At 37.4% G+C, this 18,878-nt stretch overlaps 1 protein-coding gene across 4 annotated transcripts in view; it reads right to left on the minus strand.

The window, feature by feature from the left end:
- ITPRID2 (ITPR interacting domain containing 2) overlaps positions 1-16,480 on the minus strand; it is a 39,017-nt gene extending 22,537 nt beyond the window's left edge. Inside the window, exons 1-9 of one of the 4 annotated variants that reach the window (XM_060152523.1) lie at positions 15,988-16,480; positions 15,588-15,633; positions 12,585-12,634; positions 11,678-11,734; positions 9,000-9,039; positions 8,816-8,914; positions 7,374-7,582; positions 5,790-6,490; positions 59-131 (exon numbers count right to left, since the gene is read on the minus strand). In XM_060152523.1, coding sequence (XP_060008506.1) covers positions 59-131; positions 5,790-6,490; positions 7,374-7,582; positions 8,816-8,914; positions 9,000-9,039; positions 11,678-11,734; positions 12,585-12,634; positions 15,588-15,633; positions 15,988-16,198 — 1,486 coding nt within the window. In that variant the 5' untranslated portion in view covers positions 16,199-16,480. The remainder of the gene's footprint in view (positions 1-58; positions 132-5,789; positions 6,491-7,373; positions 7,583-8,815; positions 8,915-8,999; positions 9,040-11,677; positions 11,735-12,584; positions 12,635-15,587; positions 15,634-15,987) is intronic. The other 3 variants (XM_060152522.1, XM_060152520.1, XM_060152521.1) reach the window with 3 other exon arrangements.
- Positions 16,481-18,878: the final 2,398 nt, after the last annotated feature.

Here is an 18,878-nt window from a genome sequence, read left to right on the forward strand (position 1 = left end):
ATCCCCCAAAGATGCTTTGGTAATGTGCTCGGGAACTACTAAGTACTGGTTTACTTACCTCTTTTTGACTTGTTAAGACCTAGCTGGTAAGTGGTTGGAACATGAGGAGCTTCTCCCTCTGTACTTTGAACCTAAAGAAGAGTTTTAAGTAGTTAAAACTTAAGAATCTATGGCAAAGAAGAACACCTCTTAATAGTCATTTACTAAACAACCAACCTAAGAAGGTACCAATGCTTTATATATTTAAAAAGTGCATCCTATCTCAAAATCGCTATAATGTCCCACATCTCAATTTTACGATCTATTTTTCAGTTAACAACAGGATTGCAAGCTTATAGCTAGCAACGAAAAATAACTACATGTGTAAACTACTTCATTAAAAAAAGTTACCATTAAATGAAAAACAGATCCAAAATTAAAAGTTCTTCTCTAAATGTTAAACTTCAAAGTGTAAGGTCAATCCCAGGAGAAATACTGACACACTCACTGCAGCACACCGGCACACACTTGAAGCAATTACAAGTCTTGTATCTTGAAAAATGGCAATCATGCTCCCACTGCAAAATCTTATAAAAGTCCACAAATTTTCAGGTATCAAAAACCACTCCTGTGGAAGACTGCTTTGTCCTGACACAAATGTTCTTTTAAGACATAACTTGGGAGTTGTAGGTAGAAAAGCAGGTTTCATTATAGGACTAAAATGTTGAAAGATCTTAGCCATAAATCCTCCCTGAAAATTATGCTCAAAAAGATACCAAACCCACAGAAGTTGTCCTTTTATGCTGTCTTTTTTTTCCTACCTAAACAACTACATAATTTAGGAATTTCCAGATTCTTTACTCATCACACTCACTCCCCAAATACTCTATCTATCCTAACATAACTAACCCTATACTAAGAGTAAATATTTGCGGGGGTATGCTACTAACGCCCCACTCTTTACCCTATAATGATTAGTACTTAAAATAATAAATAACATCCTAGTAAAGTGGGCAAACTAGCCAAACATTTGGGCTTTCCGCCTTGAACAAGCTGGAGAGCAAAGAGCAAACAGGTTTTAGATTGAACCCTCGCAGTTTTGAGCTATGACTCCATTCCAGAGTAAGAAAGATTCCATAGGAGTAAAAGTGGAATAGCCAACATGAGAAAAAACTTCAAAGGTTAAAGATATTACCCAATTTAGAAATTGCTCTGATTTGTGATATCTTTGTTCTACATAGTTGAACATGAATCCAAGTTTATGTATCTTTTGAAAACTGAACGCGTACTGGTCATTTAAAACCATCACCTATAAATCATATATAAAATGGTTTCTACTATCTTTGTTTTTATTGAAAAATCATATTCTTCAAAGCAGCAGACATAAGTTCAAGAGGAAAACTATTGTTTTGTGTGCAAAGAAACAAAATGCATTTTCTCTTTGTAGTCAACAGGAGGTCTATTATTAGCCTCTATTCAGGACTAGCCTACTTCAAAGAGTTTTCTGTAAACCAAATATCAAACAGACCAAAAAAAGTATAACAGAAATCTAAATGTCTCTTTAATTTTATTCTAGGAATCTCAGCTTAAGCAAAAGATTATGATCTCTCATTTTTAAATGCAGAATTATCACATATTCTATTCTTTAGATTTATAAAATTAGTCACAAGGTAACATGACTTTAATGAATATGTAACCTCAGAATATTATCCTTCAAGATGCTGCTACTCCATGGACAATAAAAAAACAAAAAACACTCCCTGTCTCCCTCTACTACAAACTCCATAATTAACTGAAAGAAAAGAAGAACAGGACCCTTAAAAATGAGCTGACAGGATCATATTTTACTAATAAAGTTACTAAAGTTAGGATCCTTCCTCCTACTTACTCAGCAAAATCATCAATCACTTGCTGAAGACAGAAATAGACTTGCTAGTGTTAATGGTTGAATTTCATAGCTTATTAGGTTTCATTATTGGCTACAGTTGTGCAGAGGAAAGCCGTCAAATTCAAGATGGGGTGCACCACAGAAAATTATAATGCAAACACAGAACTTAGATTTATGTGGCAGGATTTTTCCTATTCCATGGTTTCAAATCCTCAGTGGAATTCCGGTCATTTGCTACAAGTTGGTCTTTTATTAAATTAACTATAGCTAAATATTGATAACCGAATTGAGTGACGGATAATGGGTGTTCATTATACTATTTTCTCTAAACGCTGGGTAAGTTTGAAACTTTTCATAATAAAAATTACAAAAAAAAAACCCAAAACAACCCAGTAAACCAAAATGATAAAATCACTTGGTCTCAGTGTTTTGGGATTTAAAGCTGTAGGACAACAGCTTTAGAATAATTCACACATTTGAGTTACTACATTTTAAAAATATTTTAATCAAACAAAGGTTATATCTTTTTGAATCAATGTCCTGCTACCACGCAGATACCTAGTTTGATTTTTCAACATCTGTCACATTTATCTTGACTAAGACATATCTTCTAGGCACAATACTATTGTACTATGTTTTATAGAGCAGTAACACCGTAGAATGTTCTAACTCAAATCATCCTTCCTCTAAGGTTTAAAGAGACCTATACAGCAGAAATCCAAAACTGGAACTTCAAAAATTACAATTCTGTCTAATTTTTAATGATACCTCAAAAAAATTCAAAGGAAAGCATTATTTTTCCAAAAAGGGGCAGGGGGCTGGGCATGGGATGACGTGAGTTCTTGTCCTATGTCTGACCCTATCAACCAGCCGGACCATACTAAGCTTTACGGTGTACTCAAAAGGAGCAGGTTTGTACAAAGACTCAAATTCACGTCTCATTCTGAAAGGCCAACAGAACAACTTAACTACCTGTCAGGTATTTGACTGATTGGGGATTACTTTAACTCAAGCCAGTAAATAGAATAAAAAGAATCCTGAAACTTAATGGCTAAAACTAAGTAATAAGGTATATTAGTTAAATCAACAATCAGTGTGAAGACAGGATTAGAAACATTTACTAAAACTTCAGTAGCTTAAAAAATTGTATATGCTGCCAATAATATCTTTATTTAAATGTTTATTTATAGAGTAAGAGACACAGGACAACCTATCTACAGAAACACACAGATAAAAGTTCTCCTTCCTCTAGCGTTTAAGCATGAGAAAATTTTCCTTTACGCCTAAAAGATGAACAATTGTTTACTGAGTAAAATCATTCTGGTTTAACTGTGAATCATTCATGCTACTAATTTATGGCTCTAGAGAGTTACCATGATGTATTTATTCAAAATAAATCATTTCAAGAAGAACACAAGAATTATCCAAGCAAGTCACTAAGAATCAGAAAACTCAAGAGTGGGGTTTTACAACTTTTAGATACACCAAAACAGTCTGCAAGATATTTTTTATATGGCAAACTGACTTTTAATTGAAAATAGTGTCTGGCCTTTTTTGCTTATCATAAGAGATAGTCACTTTCACTCTCCAAGGCCTAGGTCAGTCTTGTCATCTATTTAACTCTTTCTATATTTAAATAGTTCTCTCTGCTCCTGGTGACTGTCAGATCTTACCTTCTGCTTCAGAGGGACTAGGCAGCTTCATGCGCAGAGCCGCATCTGCAACATTTTCTCCTACCTAGTCACCCAAAGCAGTGGGCATTCAGTTAATCTGTTTAAAAACTGGCTTACTGACAGCGTGTGCGTGCTCTAGCTTATATTTATTTGCTATTTTTACAAAAGGAAGAAAGTTCCCAATAGGAATCAAACCTCAAGGGAAAGGAGTGCAAAAGAAAAATAGTAATGACCTACTTTGAATGGGATCTAAAAGTCTGCTTTAATAAGATTGTTCTCTTCATTTGTCAGTATGATTCAACAAGCTTGGGAGAAGAGGAAATTAAAGAAACACATTATTTCCTTTCTTTATCCATTGTTCTACAAGCTTTCTTTAAAGTTCCCAAAGGGATTAAAAACACAATTCTAGGAGGTTTTTATCCATATTTGAAATATGTCTGAAAAATAAGGATTATCCTTAAAATTCCCTGTTATTTACAATGTAGCTATGGTTGACCATATATTTTTTTGAAAACAAAAATCTTCCATTATCCTTAAGCCACCAATGCCTATAATTTTGTACTTCAAAAAAATATTCACTTCAATGTTGTTACTTTCTTCACTAACTGCTTTTGCCAGCAGAGGGAGCAAAAAAAAAAAAAGAAAAAAAAAAAACCCAAAACACCAGCCTATTATTAAATGTTCACTTGCTGCCAAAGTACATCTGTCTAGCACTTTATAAATGTTGTAAAGAACTTTCGTGTATGGCATCAGTAATTTAAAAAACAAAAACACAACTCTGGCTTAGAATTCAGGAATTCTAGAAATTTAAAAGCAAAATACGAGTGTCTCCTCATCTGAGTCACCAAATCAGGTCTGCAAGTATCTAACAAGTATCTGCACTCTATCCAATTGTCAGAAGAGGGGCCCTAAAGGAAGGCAAGAGGTTACACTTCAATTATGAATGCTAGGACAAGTTTAGACCAAAACAAAGCCAAAAAAAGAATCGAACAGTGAAATGGAACAAAACGGTTCTAATTAAAGTTGTCATTTTCTGAACTCATTATAATGAGAAATAAAGAAGCTTACAAAAAATGTAAAATATTTCAAAGGGCTGCTCTTGCTCCCTTTTTATTTCACTTTTTAGTCAGAATTAAAGTATTAAGAGGTGCATTCAAAGACCACAAAAAAAGCTGTATCAGCAATTGAAATTTTGCAATAAATGAAAAATCTTAACTGATGTGAGAGAGACACACTCACCTAAGAGGACATTTTATGGGCAGAATCAATTATCCTGTTTCCTAGTTCCCTAAAACAATGGCAAGTGATTCTAAAACAGCTGTGAGCTATTACTAAAACTATTCTATAATAAATTTTAAAAAGAAAAATTGCACATTGTATAATTTATAGCCACATATGTGCCTGTTTCCTCATATGTAAAATAAGACCAGCACTGCTGGCCTCACACACTGAAGAGAGAAAAGTACTTCAAGGGCCTAGTACAGTGACTGCCACAAGGTAGGTGCTTGATAATGTTCAGTTTCCTGCCCCAAGGTATACAGCTCCAATGCATAAGTTATCCTCTGACTATTCAAAAGCAGTTTTAGGTGAACCTCATCAAAACAAATATTTTTACCTTGTCCAATTTGAAATTTATGTAAAATAGTAAGAATATCACTAGGTTAAAAAAAAAAGTAGCCAAACGCTGGTCTTCTGGGGTTGCAGAAATCCTTTCAGTGGCCTTTCAAACCTTCTTCCTCAAGATTCCCTATCCTCCCCTTCAGGAAATGTCTTCACGTTCATGTTCCCAGACCTACCCTCAAAGCCTTCTTCACACCTAACCTTCCACTGAGATACATTAAGAAAAGCTTGCCCAAAGGCACACAGCAATTCAGTGGCCCAAACAGGACTCAAACCTGTTTGATTTCAAAGCCTGTATTTTTAACTATTATGCAATATGGATCTGAGTTTGGATATATTCTCTCAGGGCTTTCTCAGAGAATCAAAATCTTAAATTGAGAGAGAAAAGGGGTTAAAGTTCAAGTATGAGCAATGGATTACAGAAGATCTAGAGGGGCCATTATCTTGACATCACATAGTCCTGGGACTTCTTGGTTTGTGAAACATAAAACAAAAAATCTGGAAAGTCAAAATCAGGATGACTTTTTTCTAGTATAAATCTATTCACCACCTTTCATTTTAAAAACATTTTTTGGCACTTTTTTCCCTAACTCACTGTTTAAAACAGTTCTCAGTAATTTTTTACCTACCTCTTCCATTTCAAAGGAGTCCTTCTGCTGTGCCATTATACTTCTTATGGATGGGATCGTCAACGGTGCACATGGCTCTTTTTCAGGTGTGGACAAAGGGACATTTTTCAGCTCCCTGCTATTTTCCAGCTCACTGTGGCTGGACATGTTGAAATCGCTATCTAAATGAGTTTTTATAATACCAGCTTCCTCACCTAGTTTATTCTCATGACTTTGAGTTTCTTTACTTTGTCCACTTTCAGCTTCTTGGTTAAAATTACTGTTTGCTTCATCAGAAAGTCTATCAATGTCAGCATTCTCCATAACAGCTGCTGAACTACCTGATACTTCTTCTTTAACTGTAGCCAACATAGAAGATGAATCTTTCTTCTTCACAATTTTTTGAGACTTTTGATCACTTTTATTGCCAATTTCTTCCATCACTGAAAGATTTAGAGTCTTTCCTTTGTCAACTGCTGGGGAAAGGGTACTACCTTCTCCTTTCTCTGTTTTATCAACACATAAATTTAGTTTTGATAGTGTTTTCATTAAACGATTTGCAGTGTTACTTCGGGTTAAAGGTGGAGGCGAGTCTGTCTCCTTGTTAGAGGTCACCGAGGACAGACTCCCAATTCTCTGCAGGGGAGTCCCAGAGACTTGGGAATATAAAGAAGAAAATGCATTGGCCACAGTAGTAAGCACTTCAATTTGACGAAAACGGCCTATAAAAGGAAAAAAACAATAATTATATATATTTATATTTATATGTGTATATACACACATATACACACACATATATTACTTAAACCATCACTACTGTTCAGAATTTCAATAACTGAACTACTTAAATCACAAAGATTATGAAACCAGATTTTTTTCCTATCACTTAAAACTTCTCTACATTTACTGTGGAGAGGGAGAAAGATTTTTCACTCTTAAGCACTAGAATTTACATTTTAAAAAATCAAAAGGAAGGACAAAGCATAATGACAACACTGAATAAAACAGAAAGGACTAGCTATTGATCTATAGTTGTGACCCTGTTTTTAGGTCTTGAACTCTTCCAAATGTGAAGTATATGTAAGTATATATTTTATACCTAATGGGAGGGAGGTTGGATTTATAGATCTCTTAAAGCTAATCCAAGGACCACCTAGGGATCCCATTTTGGGGATTTCTGGTCAGCAGAGAAAAATAAGCAAGATTTAACTTGAAAAATCATCAAATTAGCCTTGCCATTGTAGATTTACATGAAAGCATCTGAAATTGACTGACTTCAACTAATAGTAACAAGGCCCCTCCTCTACTTCTTTCCTTTTGGAACAAAAGCAATTTGGCGATAAGTATAAGGGTCTACAAGTTACATTCTACGGATGTAACACTTAAGTATGTGGAGAATGGGGTGGGGGGGGTGGGGAAATAGGTAAATTAACTTCTATAAATAGAATAATAAAAATTTATAATATGCAAAACAGCTGTTGTGTTAACCTCAATAATTAAATTGCCACTGCTATTTCTAGAAATTAATAAGGCTTTAAAAACAAGACCATCTTGCTGTAGATGCCATAATTTTAAAAACAGTATGCTAACATTTAAAAACCTTACTTGTTAAAGCATAATTTGGATTTTCTACTTCCATCCGCTGCATTTGCGCACTCAAAAATACTTTAATATCTATTCCTCTGGCAAATGATGATGAATTAAAAAATCTGGAAGGAATTTTAGAAGCAATATCTGGTTCATCTCGTCCAAATCCAAGATTATAAAGGATTTCTTCAGGATCTTCCTCATAAAGTTCCAACAATTCTGAAACACTAAAAAGAAAAAAAAAAAAAGAAACAGCAAGATGTAAGTTTATAATAGTACATATCACAATATAAATGAATTCATATTCCTGCTTTCCTGTGAAAAAGTCTTCTACAGCTTCTGCTGTTTAATCCATTATTTATTTCAGCATCTTTATACATTGGGTACCAAATGCAATAAATAACCCTTAAAAAGGGTCCATTCTCTCAAGCTGTTAGTTTTGGGAAAAAGAGCTAAGCCCTAAGAACATCCTCAGTAAGAAGCTCTGATTCCTCACCTTATTTTTTTTGTCATTTTAAAGAGATTTCCAGTAAAGCAGCTAAACAATCTGAGGACAGATAAGGGAGAATAAGCAGTAAACAGATTAGGAAAAAATGAAAAGGGAAAATGCACTAGGAAGTTGGTACAACTTTGGTACCAAGGGACATTCTGCAGAGCTTGAGTTTTTCTGCTCTTTGGCTGTCCTAGAAGAGGCAATATAGGTAACAACTGATCTCAGAAAAGTGAAGGAGGAGCTTACTTTCAACTTCTCTCTAACCACTTGCACTCAGGAAGTAGGAGGAGTAAAGTAATGAGAGTATGGGTTACACAAAGGTAAATTCTTGCTCTAATTCTATTGTGAATTGAACATTTATTAACTCTTATCTCTCATACCAGTGATAATCCAAGCTGAGACTCACCAGGGAAAATAGGAATGTTAGAAATAGAACTTGAGCAGAAGGAAATTTCAATTTGTTTCAGAGAAAATGTTCAAATTCCAAAACAATAATTTGGATAATAGTTTAAACTGGTTCATTATGCACACGTGTTTGCTTATTTTAATATATAGTTTAAAGATCTTTGGTTTTATATGAAGATAAATCTACACTTAAATATCAAGCTTTAAATTATAAAGGTTTATTCTGATTTTTATATCAGAGTAACTCAAGACCCTAGCAGAATGGAGAATTTGGGAAGTAGAAATTATTCCACTATGGATTTCCTCTTTCAAGCTGTTGATAGGACTCAAAATACTCATTAATGGATTCCAGCAGCATTTTTAACATATCTGTTAATTTTTATTTAATCTTAATTAAAAAAAAAAAAAGAAGACGCTTCTCTTCTCTCAGTTATGTTGACCCACAAAACACTGTGGATTCCTTTTGACTTCATACTACCAAGCCAAATCCAAGGCTGAAAAGGGTTAAGAGTAGGTCATCTACAACACAATGTAGTTGCAGTATAAATCCAGAATAAGTTACCTTGAGACTGTTCCACTACTTTTCCCGGATCCAGTGGAATTCATACTTCTCCCCTTCTGATGAAACTGTAGTCTTCTCTCTTTGGCCAAGATATTATTGCTATAAACAAAATTAGATTATATAAAACTTTATTTCCATAACTGTTCTTCATTTTTAGAAAGGAAAAAAACAAACAGCTACGTACCAGTTTTCAATTTGAGCATCAGTTTCATGGAGGTGGTTGGCTAAAGGTAAAAAGAATATATGCAAAGCACAACTGTTAGTAGGACAATAACTACTATGATACAATCAACAAGAAAGCAAATTAACCACATTATTATAGCTAAATGCCTAATATGCCAGACTCTTGTCCTGGTTCATTAAATCTGCACCATTAAAGGTAATATACAGATAGATAAGAACAGACTCAGCAGCTTTTGGAGGGTGTTTTAGGTTTTGTTTGTTAGCAATGTAAAACTACCTCCACTGAACGTTTAATATAAAAAGATATATAAATAACCAATTAAATTTAACAGTTTGAAATAAGTAGTAAGAAGATACGTGGTATATGTACTTCTAATTACTAAATTTAAAAACTGTTAATAAAGAATATCTCAAAAGCAAAAACATGATTTAGCATTACTTAAGTGTGGCAATATCTATTCCTAACGTGGTTTTTTTAAGGCTGATAATTCACTCCAGTTACAACCAATTTTTCATGCACCTACTTTGAAAATTCCTACTCATTTCACATAAGTTTTCTTTTAAAAGTTGCCTTTCAAGTTTATCCTAGACTTACAAGTTCTAAACAAATAAATGTTGTTAAGTTTACAGTGGGTTAAATTTACTGCATTTAAATTTTATAGACAAACATAAAGAATGAAATTAATTAAAAAGATCTTTTTCAGCACAACAGACTTTTTTCTTTTTTCATTTCTGATCTGCAGAGTCATGGCAATTTCTTATCAACCAGAAAGGTTGATGAATGAATGAAATGAAAATAATGAATGAATGAAAATAATCTTGAAACAATTTTCAGTAAAACAACATAATAGCTCCACTCTTCTCTGAGACTTCCTTTTTGGGTCTGGCTTCCAATAAAATCATTCACTATGGATGAACAGGCAGAGCACGGAGGATTTTTAGGGCAGTGAAAATACGCTATATGATAGCATAATGATGGATACGTGTCATTACACATTTGTCTAAACCCATAGAATGTATAGGACCAAGAGTAAACCCTAGCATACACTATGGACTTTGGGTAACTATGATGCCTTATCCTAGTTTCATCAATTGTAACAAATGTACTATTCTGGTGAGGGATGTTGACAATGGGGGAGGCTGTGCACGTGTGGGGCAGAAAGTATGTTGGAAATCTCTGTACCTTCCCCTCAATTTTTCTGTGAACAAAACTGCTCTAAAAAAATGAAGTTTTTAAAAAGAATTCTATATTGTGAAACTACTAAGGCAGATATCAAAAGTGCTATTTACAATAACAATAAAATGAATTTTAATAAGGGGTTAACAGTATGTTCAACTATCCTGATTGGGAAGCAGTAAGTTTGAGTTTATTTTATAGAGTTTAATCCTTAAAAGCATATTAACAGAAATAAAAAAACTAACATATACACATTCTAGAGTTTTCAATGTTAGAAGGCTCTAAATAAGTATTCTTATCATACAGATTGACTTCAAACTGCAAAAGACCAAGGATATTAAATTCAGTGGATAAATTCACTATTCATCAACTTACAATTCAAAAAGATTTAATAAAATCCTTAATTCTTTTTTTTAATAAAAAGCACACATTGGGACTTCCCTGGTGGCACAGTGGTTAAGAATCTGCCTGCCACTGTAGGCGACACGGGTTTGAGCCCTGGTCCAGGAAGATTCCACATGCCGTGAAGCAACTAAGCCTGTGTGCCACAACTACGGAGACTGTGCTCTAAAGCCTGTGAGCCACAACTACTGAGCCCGTGTGCACAACTACTGAAGCCGACGCGCCTAGAGCCTGTGCTCTGCAACAAGAGAAGCCACCGCGATGAGAAGCCCGCGCTCCGCATGAAGGGTAGCCCCCCACTCGCTGCAACTAGAGAAAGCCCACGCACAGCAATGAAGACCCAACGCAGCCAAAAATAAATAAATAAATTAATTTTTTTAAAAAAGCACACATTAATAACCCAGCTATACAGTTACCAATAATTTTAAAATACCAGTAAAACAATAAAAAAATTCTTAATTTTATGTTGTGGAAAGCTTTATTATGAATCCACAGGAAAAGATTATATAATCTGTGAAAATTTAAACATTGCACAATACACTTAAAATCCTAATGCAGCCTTGAACAGACATCAGCATAATGCTTTCTAATTAACTTCTCGTAACTCTATTTTGTCTTTGTCCTTTAGTCTTCTAAAAATCTGGAAAAAGAGGAAGCGGGAAAGACAGGAGACACTTGAATGCAAAGAGAAAGACAAGCTGCAGCTGTTAAGTCTGACATAAGGCTACCTCACACTAAAATAAGCTTCACTTTAGTTTTCTCACATATAAATATTTAAGTTTCCTTCCTTTTGAGAGACAATTCTTCCCTCAGTTATATGACCATTGTTTGCCCCCAAATAGTTCCTGTAAGCTACAGAGTCCAAGGAAGACCTTTGGACATTGCACAATGGTTTTCCAGAGCCATTCCTACAGGTCTCCTATAGGCTCTTACTAGATTATTAACACATAAAAGGTTCTGTAAAATGTGTCTGAGCCACTTTCAAGAACTTTAAATTTAGCTTTGAGGATCATAAACATGAAAACACATGACTTTCTCTCTCTCTCTTTTATTTTTTTTAATTTTAAAACTATATGAAGGTACAGTTCTTCCAAACATACCTTCAGCTCCCAAGGACAAATCATCCTCAAAACTTCCTCCATTTCTCACAAGCACACCTGAAAGAAACATTAGAAGATTCATGCTGGTATTCTGTTCTTTCTGACCCCCACAGAAAATCACTGTTTTAATTAAAACAAACTGACCAAGCAAAATATAAGACACAGTAAAGCATTTCAGACCTGAATGTACTCACAGGTTATTCTGATTATATAATTTCAGGAAGGAAATATAAGTTTTCACTTTATCGTAAAGGAAACCATGATTTGCAGCCAGGTAAAGTTATTAGAAGCCCCAATCTACAGGCTACTTTATACTTAATAAGCCTCTAAGATGTTCAGTTAGATAATGTATCTTACCCAACAGTTTCATGGAAAACCAGATCCCAGCACAATCATTCCTTTTACCCCCTTATATTAAGTCAGGAGCTCAAGCTAGATTTTCCTGATACTATAAATGTTTTTCATATGCCTTGCCACTACCTGCACATTCTTGTTGTACTTTGAACTTCAGAATTTTGCCTTGCACAGGTGTGGCAATCTCAGTTAATGTAAGCAAAGAAATGCTACACTAAATGCTACACTAAAGCTCACCTGATTCACTCAACATATATTTTCCCTATGTTTACATATCATATTTATGTATTTAATTAGTCTTTATAATATCTAATTGGACAATAAAAAGAAACGAGTTTCATATTGTGGAAAGGTTTGGTAATTTGTTTAAACTCATCACTGTTTTATGGTTCATGACAAGGTTTCTCCCTTTAGGCTTTTATCTTAAAACACCATACTTTATAAACATGAACATCACTTTTATAATTTATACACACACACACTCTTTCACTCAGAGGACATATAAAGTAGGACCCTCATAAAGAACAGATTTAGAAAGGCAACTTTCTCTTACCCTTGAGTGTACTACTGCTTTGCTCATCCAGTGAGGCTCCCAAAGGGGTACTGAAACCACACAAACATATAAACCTTAGTCTTGAAAAGCTGTCTGGAAAGCTGTCACTGCACAGCCTTACACTTTAAAGGGTTATAGCTAAGCAAGCTTCTAATCACAGGTGAATTTTCCTCCCAAATGCACATGGAATGCAAGTGAATTACATAAGTAATATCCTACTAAGCAAATACCTATCATCAAGTCAGATCACCAGGAATGATTTAATCACACGTCTGATCTGCCAGCAATTAAGAGCAAGAATGGCAATTACAAATGATATGAATTGGCATTTTCTTTACAAAAACAGAAAAAGAAAAGAGAATGACAACAGGCCTTAAGAAAATGTCTGCTCCCCTCAATCCCTTCCCTAGAAACAGGAAAGAGAATTAAGAAAAAACAAATCTTTATCTCAATAAAATTAAAAAGTCAGAGTATAGTTAGAAATAAGGTTCAACAGTTTTCTCAAATCCCATCAAGCATTTTAGAGCACCACTCAATGCCTCCCTTACCCCAACTATTATCTTTTCTGATACAATGGAGAAGTTTGGAATTTTAGGCTTTTAAACTAAAAAAAATACATGTATTCTTCATTTAACTCTGAAAAGAAAATTACTAAAAAGTTGGCTTGAGAATCAACCCTAAGAACTAGCCATTACTAAAATTCTTTCACATTCTTGTTGTTCAAACACAGATAACTTAGAAATCTTTTTAATGCAAAATGTTTTTCATTTCTTTCTCAAAACTAAGTTAAGAAAGAAACAGGTTGTTTCATTATGAAAGTTCTACTTTGTGTTATAAGCCTTTCGTCAGCAACAATTTATACCTGTTATAAATTCACATCAGAAATGGGATCAATCATAAAAATATCAGTTTCAAAGAAATATTACTGAAATGCCACTTAAATGTTAAATGTTAAAACAAATATACAAGCAATGGCAGTTCTTTAAAAGTGCTTTTGAAATGAAAAAGAATAAGCCATGACCATAAAGATAATAAAACCTCGAAGTTTTTGCATATATTTTAATAAAACTATACTTTATGCCCTCAAAAAAGTCATTCCTCTTCCCTGGCGGTTACTTTCGTAGGACAAAACATTGCATTACTCCTTCTGTAAATGTCTCAACTGGCCTGGGCACCAACAGAAAATGGCAAATGAGCAGAATATAACTGGCATTCTCCTTCAAAAACAAGTCTCTCACTCTTATAATTGCCCTCTTAAAAATCTTATCAAAAACTCTATCCCTTCTTAGATGCTACTTATTCAAGCAATTTGTTTCAGCTTAGCCACAAAAAAAAAAAAAAATTACCAAAATAAAGACTCCCTTTAAGGAAAAACAACATGGTATCTTTATTCAGGATATGGAAAGCAATAAGAAAACAAAGAATATTTGAGAACTTATCAGGGGGGTTGGGGGCGGATGCTGTCTTCAGATCATCTGTACATAATATACAAAGTAGACAGATGCCTGACTCTGGGAAGGACCCTAAATTGTTATAGAAAAAAAAAACTTGCATATATCCTAGCAGTCAAATCTGTGATAATAAAGCTAACAATAAAAGACTTTGTTCTAGCTCTCCAGAGTACAAATGAATGTCCCTTTCGTACAGAATAGGTGAAGCTGTAGGGAACAAGAAAGAAACCTATGTAGGAAATCCGCAACAGACTATAGAATCTGCCTACATAAATCAAGATTAGCAACAAAACTCCTGGAATTTTCAGAGATCTTGTGTCTTGGTGAATGTTAACATTTGCCCACTGCATTTATCTTAAAAGATGCACTTATTTACTGTCTACTTGATATAACTCTTATATAATCTTAACTCCCGTACACCATAAAATAAACATAACATGATTCTTCTCTTGCTCTTAAACATTTTTTTGTGCATCTTTAGAGAAAAGGTCCATATATTTCATCATATCTCAGAAGGGTCTATGACATCCTCAATAAAGGTTAAAGAGCTCTATAATAAAGAGTGTTCAGTAAGGCTCCAGGCAATTCACCAAAACAGGATAGCAACAGAGTAATGGCCAATATTTTATGTCTTTAAGAAAGAAAAATAAACTGGCATATATAAGAATCATTTCTCTCTCCCCACCAGAAAAGACTTCTCAAACTCTGGTACTTGGACAAAAGATTAAGAAAAGCCCAAATTGAGATGGCAAAAAATATGTACAGAAGCAAACATCTTAACAAAAGTTAAAAAGCCAACATTCTTCATGTGAGATTTTATAAGTAGCAAATAAGTTGGAAAAAATAATTAAAATATGAAATAAGTACATTTTACTGTAGTAAGATACGATTAATCTCCTCTGTACTTTATCAAACATTTCTGTACCAGCTACCAAAGCATGTAATTAAACAGATTTATGCAGCCTGAATGTCTTCAAAGCTCTATTTCCCTTCTGTGAATTCCAGGGCCATCTGACAAATTCATGTCCAAGAAGTAAGCTAGAACAAAGGAGTTAGCTAGTTTTAACAGTTCTCCAAACAGAATTAAGGCACCAACATAAAGTTAAAGCCCGGTTAGTGTAGTTAAGTAAATTACATTCATCTAAAACACATTTGAAAGGAAAATGATTCTTCTGCCAGATATACACATGTCAAAACAAAAGCAAAATAAAATACTGTGTGAAATGTGACAATCCTTTCAAATAGAAACAGGGCAAGCATAATAACATGGCATGATTATCTGTTTCAGGTTTCTGATCTCTGATGCTAACATCACGCACCGGAGCTGAAGTCCTAATAACTGTGAAGTCAACATGGTCACCAAATAATCGGCGGTCACAGCACTTCCATTTCTAATCGCTTAAAGGAGGAAGCTATCCGCCGGCTCACTTTCCGGTTTATGGCTTACGAGGTCCAAGGGACCCGCAAGGACGGCGGCCCGAGTCACTCCGCCCAGGCGTCCCATCAGCGCTGATCTTTCCCCGGGACGCGAGCGGCGCAACCGAGGACTCACCGGCAGTCCTTGAGCCATATCGCGATCTTCTCGTTGGGCACGTTTCCTGCGGGGCAGAGCGAGGGGACAGCTCGTTACCGACCCCAGGAGGACTCCTACCGTGGGGTCACCCTGGATACCCCCAGGTAGGAAAATCTACTGGGGGCAAAATGCAGCCTAAGCAACACGGCTTAGAGACCATCTGAAGGGAAATGATAGCACCTGGGTGTCTCGACGCTGGAGACGCCTTACCAAGCACGCACGTTTAAAGGTCGGAAGTGTCCCCTCTCCCCTCGGCCTCTCGAGCCCAGGACGATCTTCCAGAACTCACAGCAGTCGCCCAAAGCGCACGAGACTTTTCCCCGCCCGCCCGAACTTCCCTGAGCTCCCCGCCCGCCGCTGCCCCGCGGGGCGCACGGACCTCTCCCCGCGGCCGCCGGCAGCTTCGCTCCAGAGAGGTCTTCCTCGTCGTCCTCGTCCTCGTCCTGCGTCGTAGCTTCTGTGGACAGGTCCTCCGTCTCCGACGCCTGCCAGGAGCCGCGGCACTTGGCCCAGGCCTTCCTCCTGCGACTCGCCACTTGCCACTCCAGTTCCTCCTCCGCCTCCGCCGACGCCACCAGGGGCCGGTCCATGGCTGCACCGGGGGCTCCGCAACCCCAACCGGAGCCTGTGAGAGACAAGGCGGCGGCTGGGACCCCAGCCCCTGCGGTCAGCGCCCGGCCGGGCTGGGGGCCCCGGGGAGCTGGAGCAGGCGCGGGGGGAGGAGGAGGAGGAGGAGGGGACGGGAGGGAGGAAGGGAGGGAAGGAAGGGGAGGGAGGGGGCGGAGGGCCAGCGTTTCACATGAAGCCGGCCGGGCGCGGCGCGGGAGCGCGAGCGGCTGGAGCGAGCGCGGCTGGGAGCCGAGCGCCGGACGGCCCCAGTCCCGGCTCCCCGCCCCGCCCTCCCCTCGGCCCCCGCCCCGCCCTCCCCTCGGCCCCCGCCCCGCCCCGCCCTCCCCTCGGCCCCCGCCCCGCCCCGCCCTCCCCTCGGCCCCCGCCCCTCCTCCCGCCTCAGCCGGACGCGCCAGGGGCCTGGCCGGCCGCCGCGCGTCAGCGCGCCCCTCCCTCAGCGGCGTTCCACGCCCCCTTCCGGCCGGGGGCGCGCGGGGCGGGGCGCGGCGAGCGCAGAGTGGAAAGGCCCGACCCCTGTCCCCCGCCCTCTGTCCCCTGCCACCCTCCCTCTGTCCCCTATCCCCGGTACCCCGCCGCGGCCGGGGGAGCAGGCGAAATTTGGTTCCTTGTTGGTTAGTAATCTTTGCTTATTAACTTCTCCTCTCACCCCAAAAACAGAAGGAATGTGGAAAGGCCAAGTTTCACTCAACGCCCTTCTTCACTGCGTCCAAACTGAGTGTCTGCTTGGGCTCGCTGGAAGTTATTCTTCGAGGAGTCCAAAGAATTCTGTCCAAGAAATGGTGGAGAAAGATGGGAGAAAGAGGCGCGTAATTGGTATTTCTTGTCAAAATATCAGAACTGGAAAAGACTAAGCTTCGTGGAGTGCTCCTTTCACGCTTAAGAAAGTTATTTATTGTGGTCGTGTTATGTATGAAAGATTTAATTTGGAAATTCCACATTGAAATTAGACATAGAGAGGTGAAGGAAAATAGAGCAAGGAACAGCTGGGAAAAAGTAGAAATACTTGCTTGGATTTTGGTGCTACAAGATACAAATGATGTAAAGGTTTAGAACATTTTAAAAATGAGTTTGAGCAGTCCCTTTTGTTATTTTTAAAATCTTATTAGCAGAAAGACTATAAAATCCTATTCAACATCATATCCAAGATCCAGACAAACTTCCCAGAACCATCATAATATCATTCTGGGCCTTATACTGTGAAATATGAGAGGGAGCTAGAACAGGGATACTGGTATCTCATTGCCTTGCCATTTCACTATTTTTTCTTTGAATCTTAAAAAATTTTTTCTTTGAATCTGAAAAGCTTTGCAGCCTTCAAGAGTCCTATAGCAAAATGCAGCTAACAGTTTAATGGTCCTTCAAAATAGGCCAGTGTCTAGCTGCCTGTAGGAAAGGTGAGCAGGAAAGCAAGTGAGGGAGGTACCTGGAGAGAAAGCACTGAAAGGGCTGGTCAGAAGCCACACAGAACAAAGTATACTGTCTTCAGTTTCATGCAGGGCCCTGATGGACCCCACCCTACCCAGTTCCATCATTTCCACATGCTGTTGCTAACTCTCTATCCTAGCCTCTCATTTCATTCCTGTTCTTTCTGTCCAATACCTTAATGATCTTCAAGATCCAGCTGATCCAGAACTTTTCCTGGACTACATCTTTCCACCACCTCTGGTCACATCTTTTCCACAATTCCCTGGTATATAACTGAATGCCTGTCTCATTTATTTTGGGACTGAACTGTGCAGTAAATAATATGACTGGCTTCTGAGGGTATGTTTGACTTCCTAGGCAGACTGCAAATGGAGACTAAAGAACATTATTCTATATTCTTCTTGCACACCTTACACTTTTAGTACAGTGCTAATCCCACAAGGAACATTGAGTTCTCTTGAGGTAAATTTTCTATGCTTTACATCCTTCAGAATGGACTGTCAAATGGATAAAATATTTACTTGCTTTATGTTGTTTCTCTATGGCCTATTACCTTTTACTTAGTTTTGTTGTTTAAATACTTTAAGACAATAAAGAATTTTTGAGAATAATGAACCACATTTTATATTTAAAAACCAAACCACCAAGTCAAATGATAAAGAAAGTGGGAAAAATTGCCAGCAGGTAACATTAGAATAGAGTACAGCAATTCTTGAATCACCAATAGCACAATCATATGTTTTCTTCTACATGATAATTTTAATGTAAAACGTTGAGGATACAGAACTAATAAAGAAGGAAATCCTTGAAACAGCAAGCTATTTTGAAAAGTAAGGGGTTTTAATTGTATCCTCAACTTTGAGATTTTAGAAAACTGCCCAAGGTATTTAATTTATTCAGAAATGAATGCCATACTACACCTGAGGAGAGTCTAGTTGTTTGCTTGCTTCTGCAAGGATTTTTTTTTCTAAACAAGTACTGTATTGTAGACCTACTGCCAATCAACGTTGCAGAAGTTCTACATAAAGAATAATGTCTGAGTTACTAAAGCCTACAAGGTGGAGGAAGAAATACATTTATGTTAGATGTGGATAATCCCATCCAGCATGATGTAGTGGGAACAGTAGGGTCTTTGGTGTCAGACTGAAGTTTGAAATCAGTTTCTGTCTCTTTCTAGTTGTATGGCCTAGGGTAAGACAGCTAATATCTCTGGAT

Source organism: Lagenorhynchus albirostris, chromosome 6 (assembly GCF_949774975.1).
Source record: "Lagenorhynchus albirostris chromosome 6, mLagAlb1.1, whole genome shotgun sequence".
In the NCBI taxonomy this organism is placed as follows: domain Eukaryota; kingdom Metazoa; phylum Chordata; class Mammalia; order Artiodactyla; family Delphinidae; genus Lagenorhynchus; species Lagenorhynchus albirostris.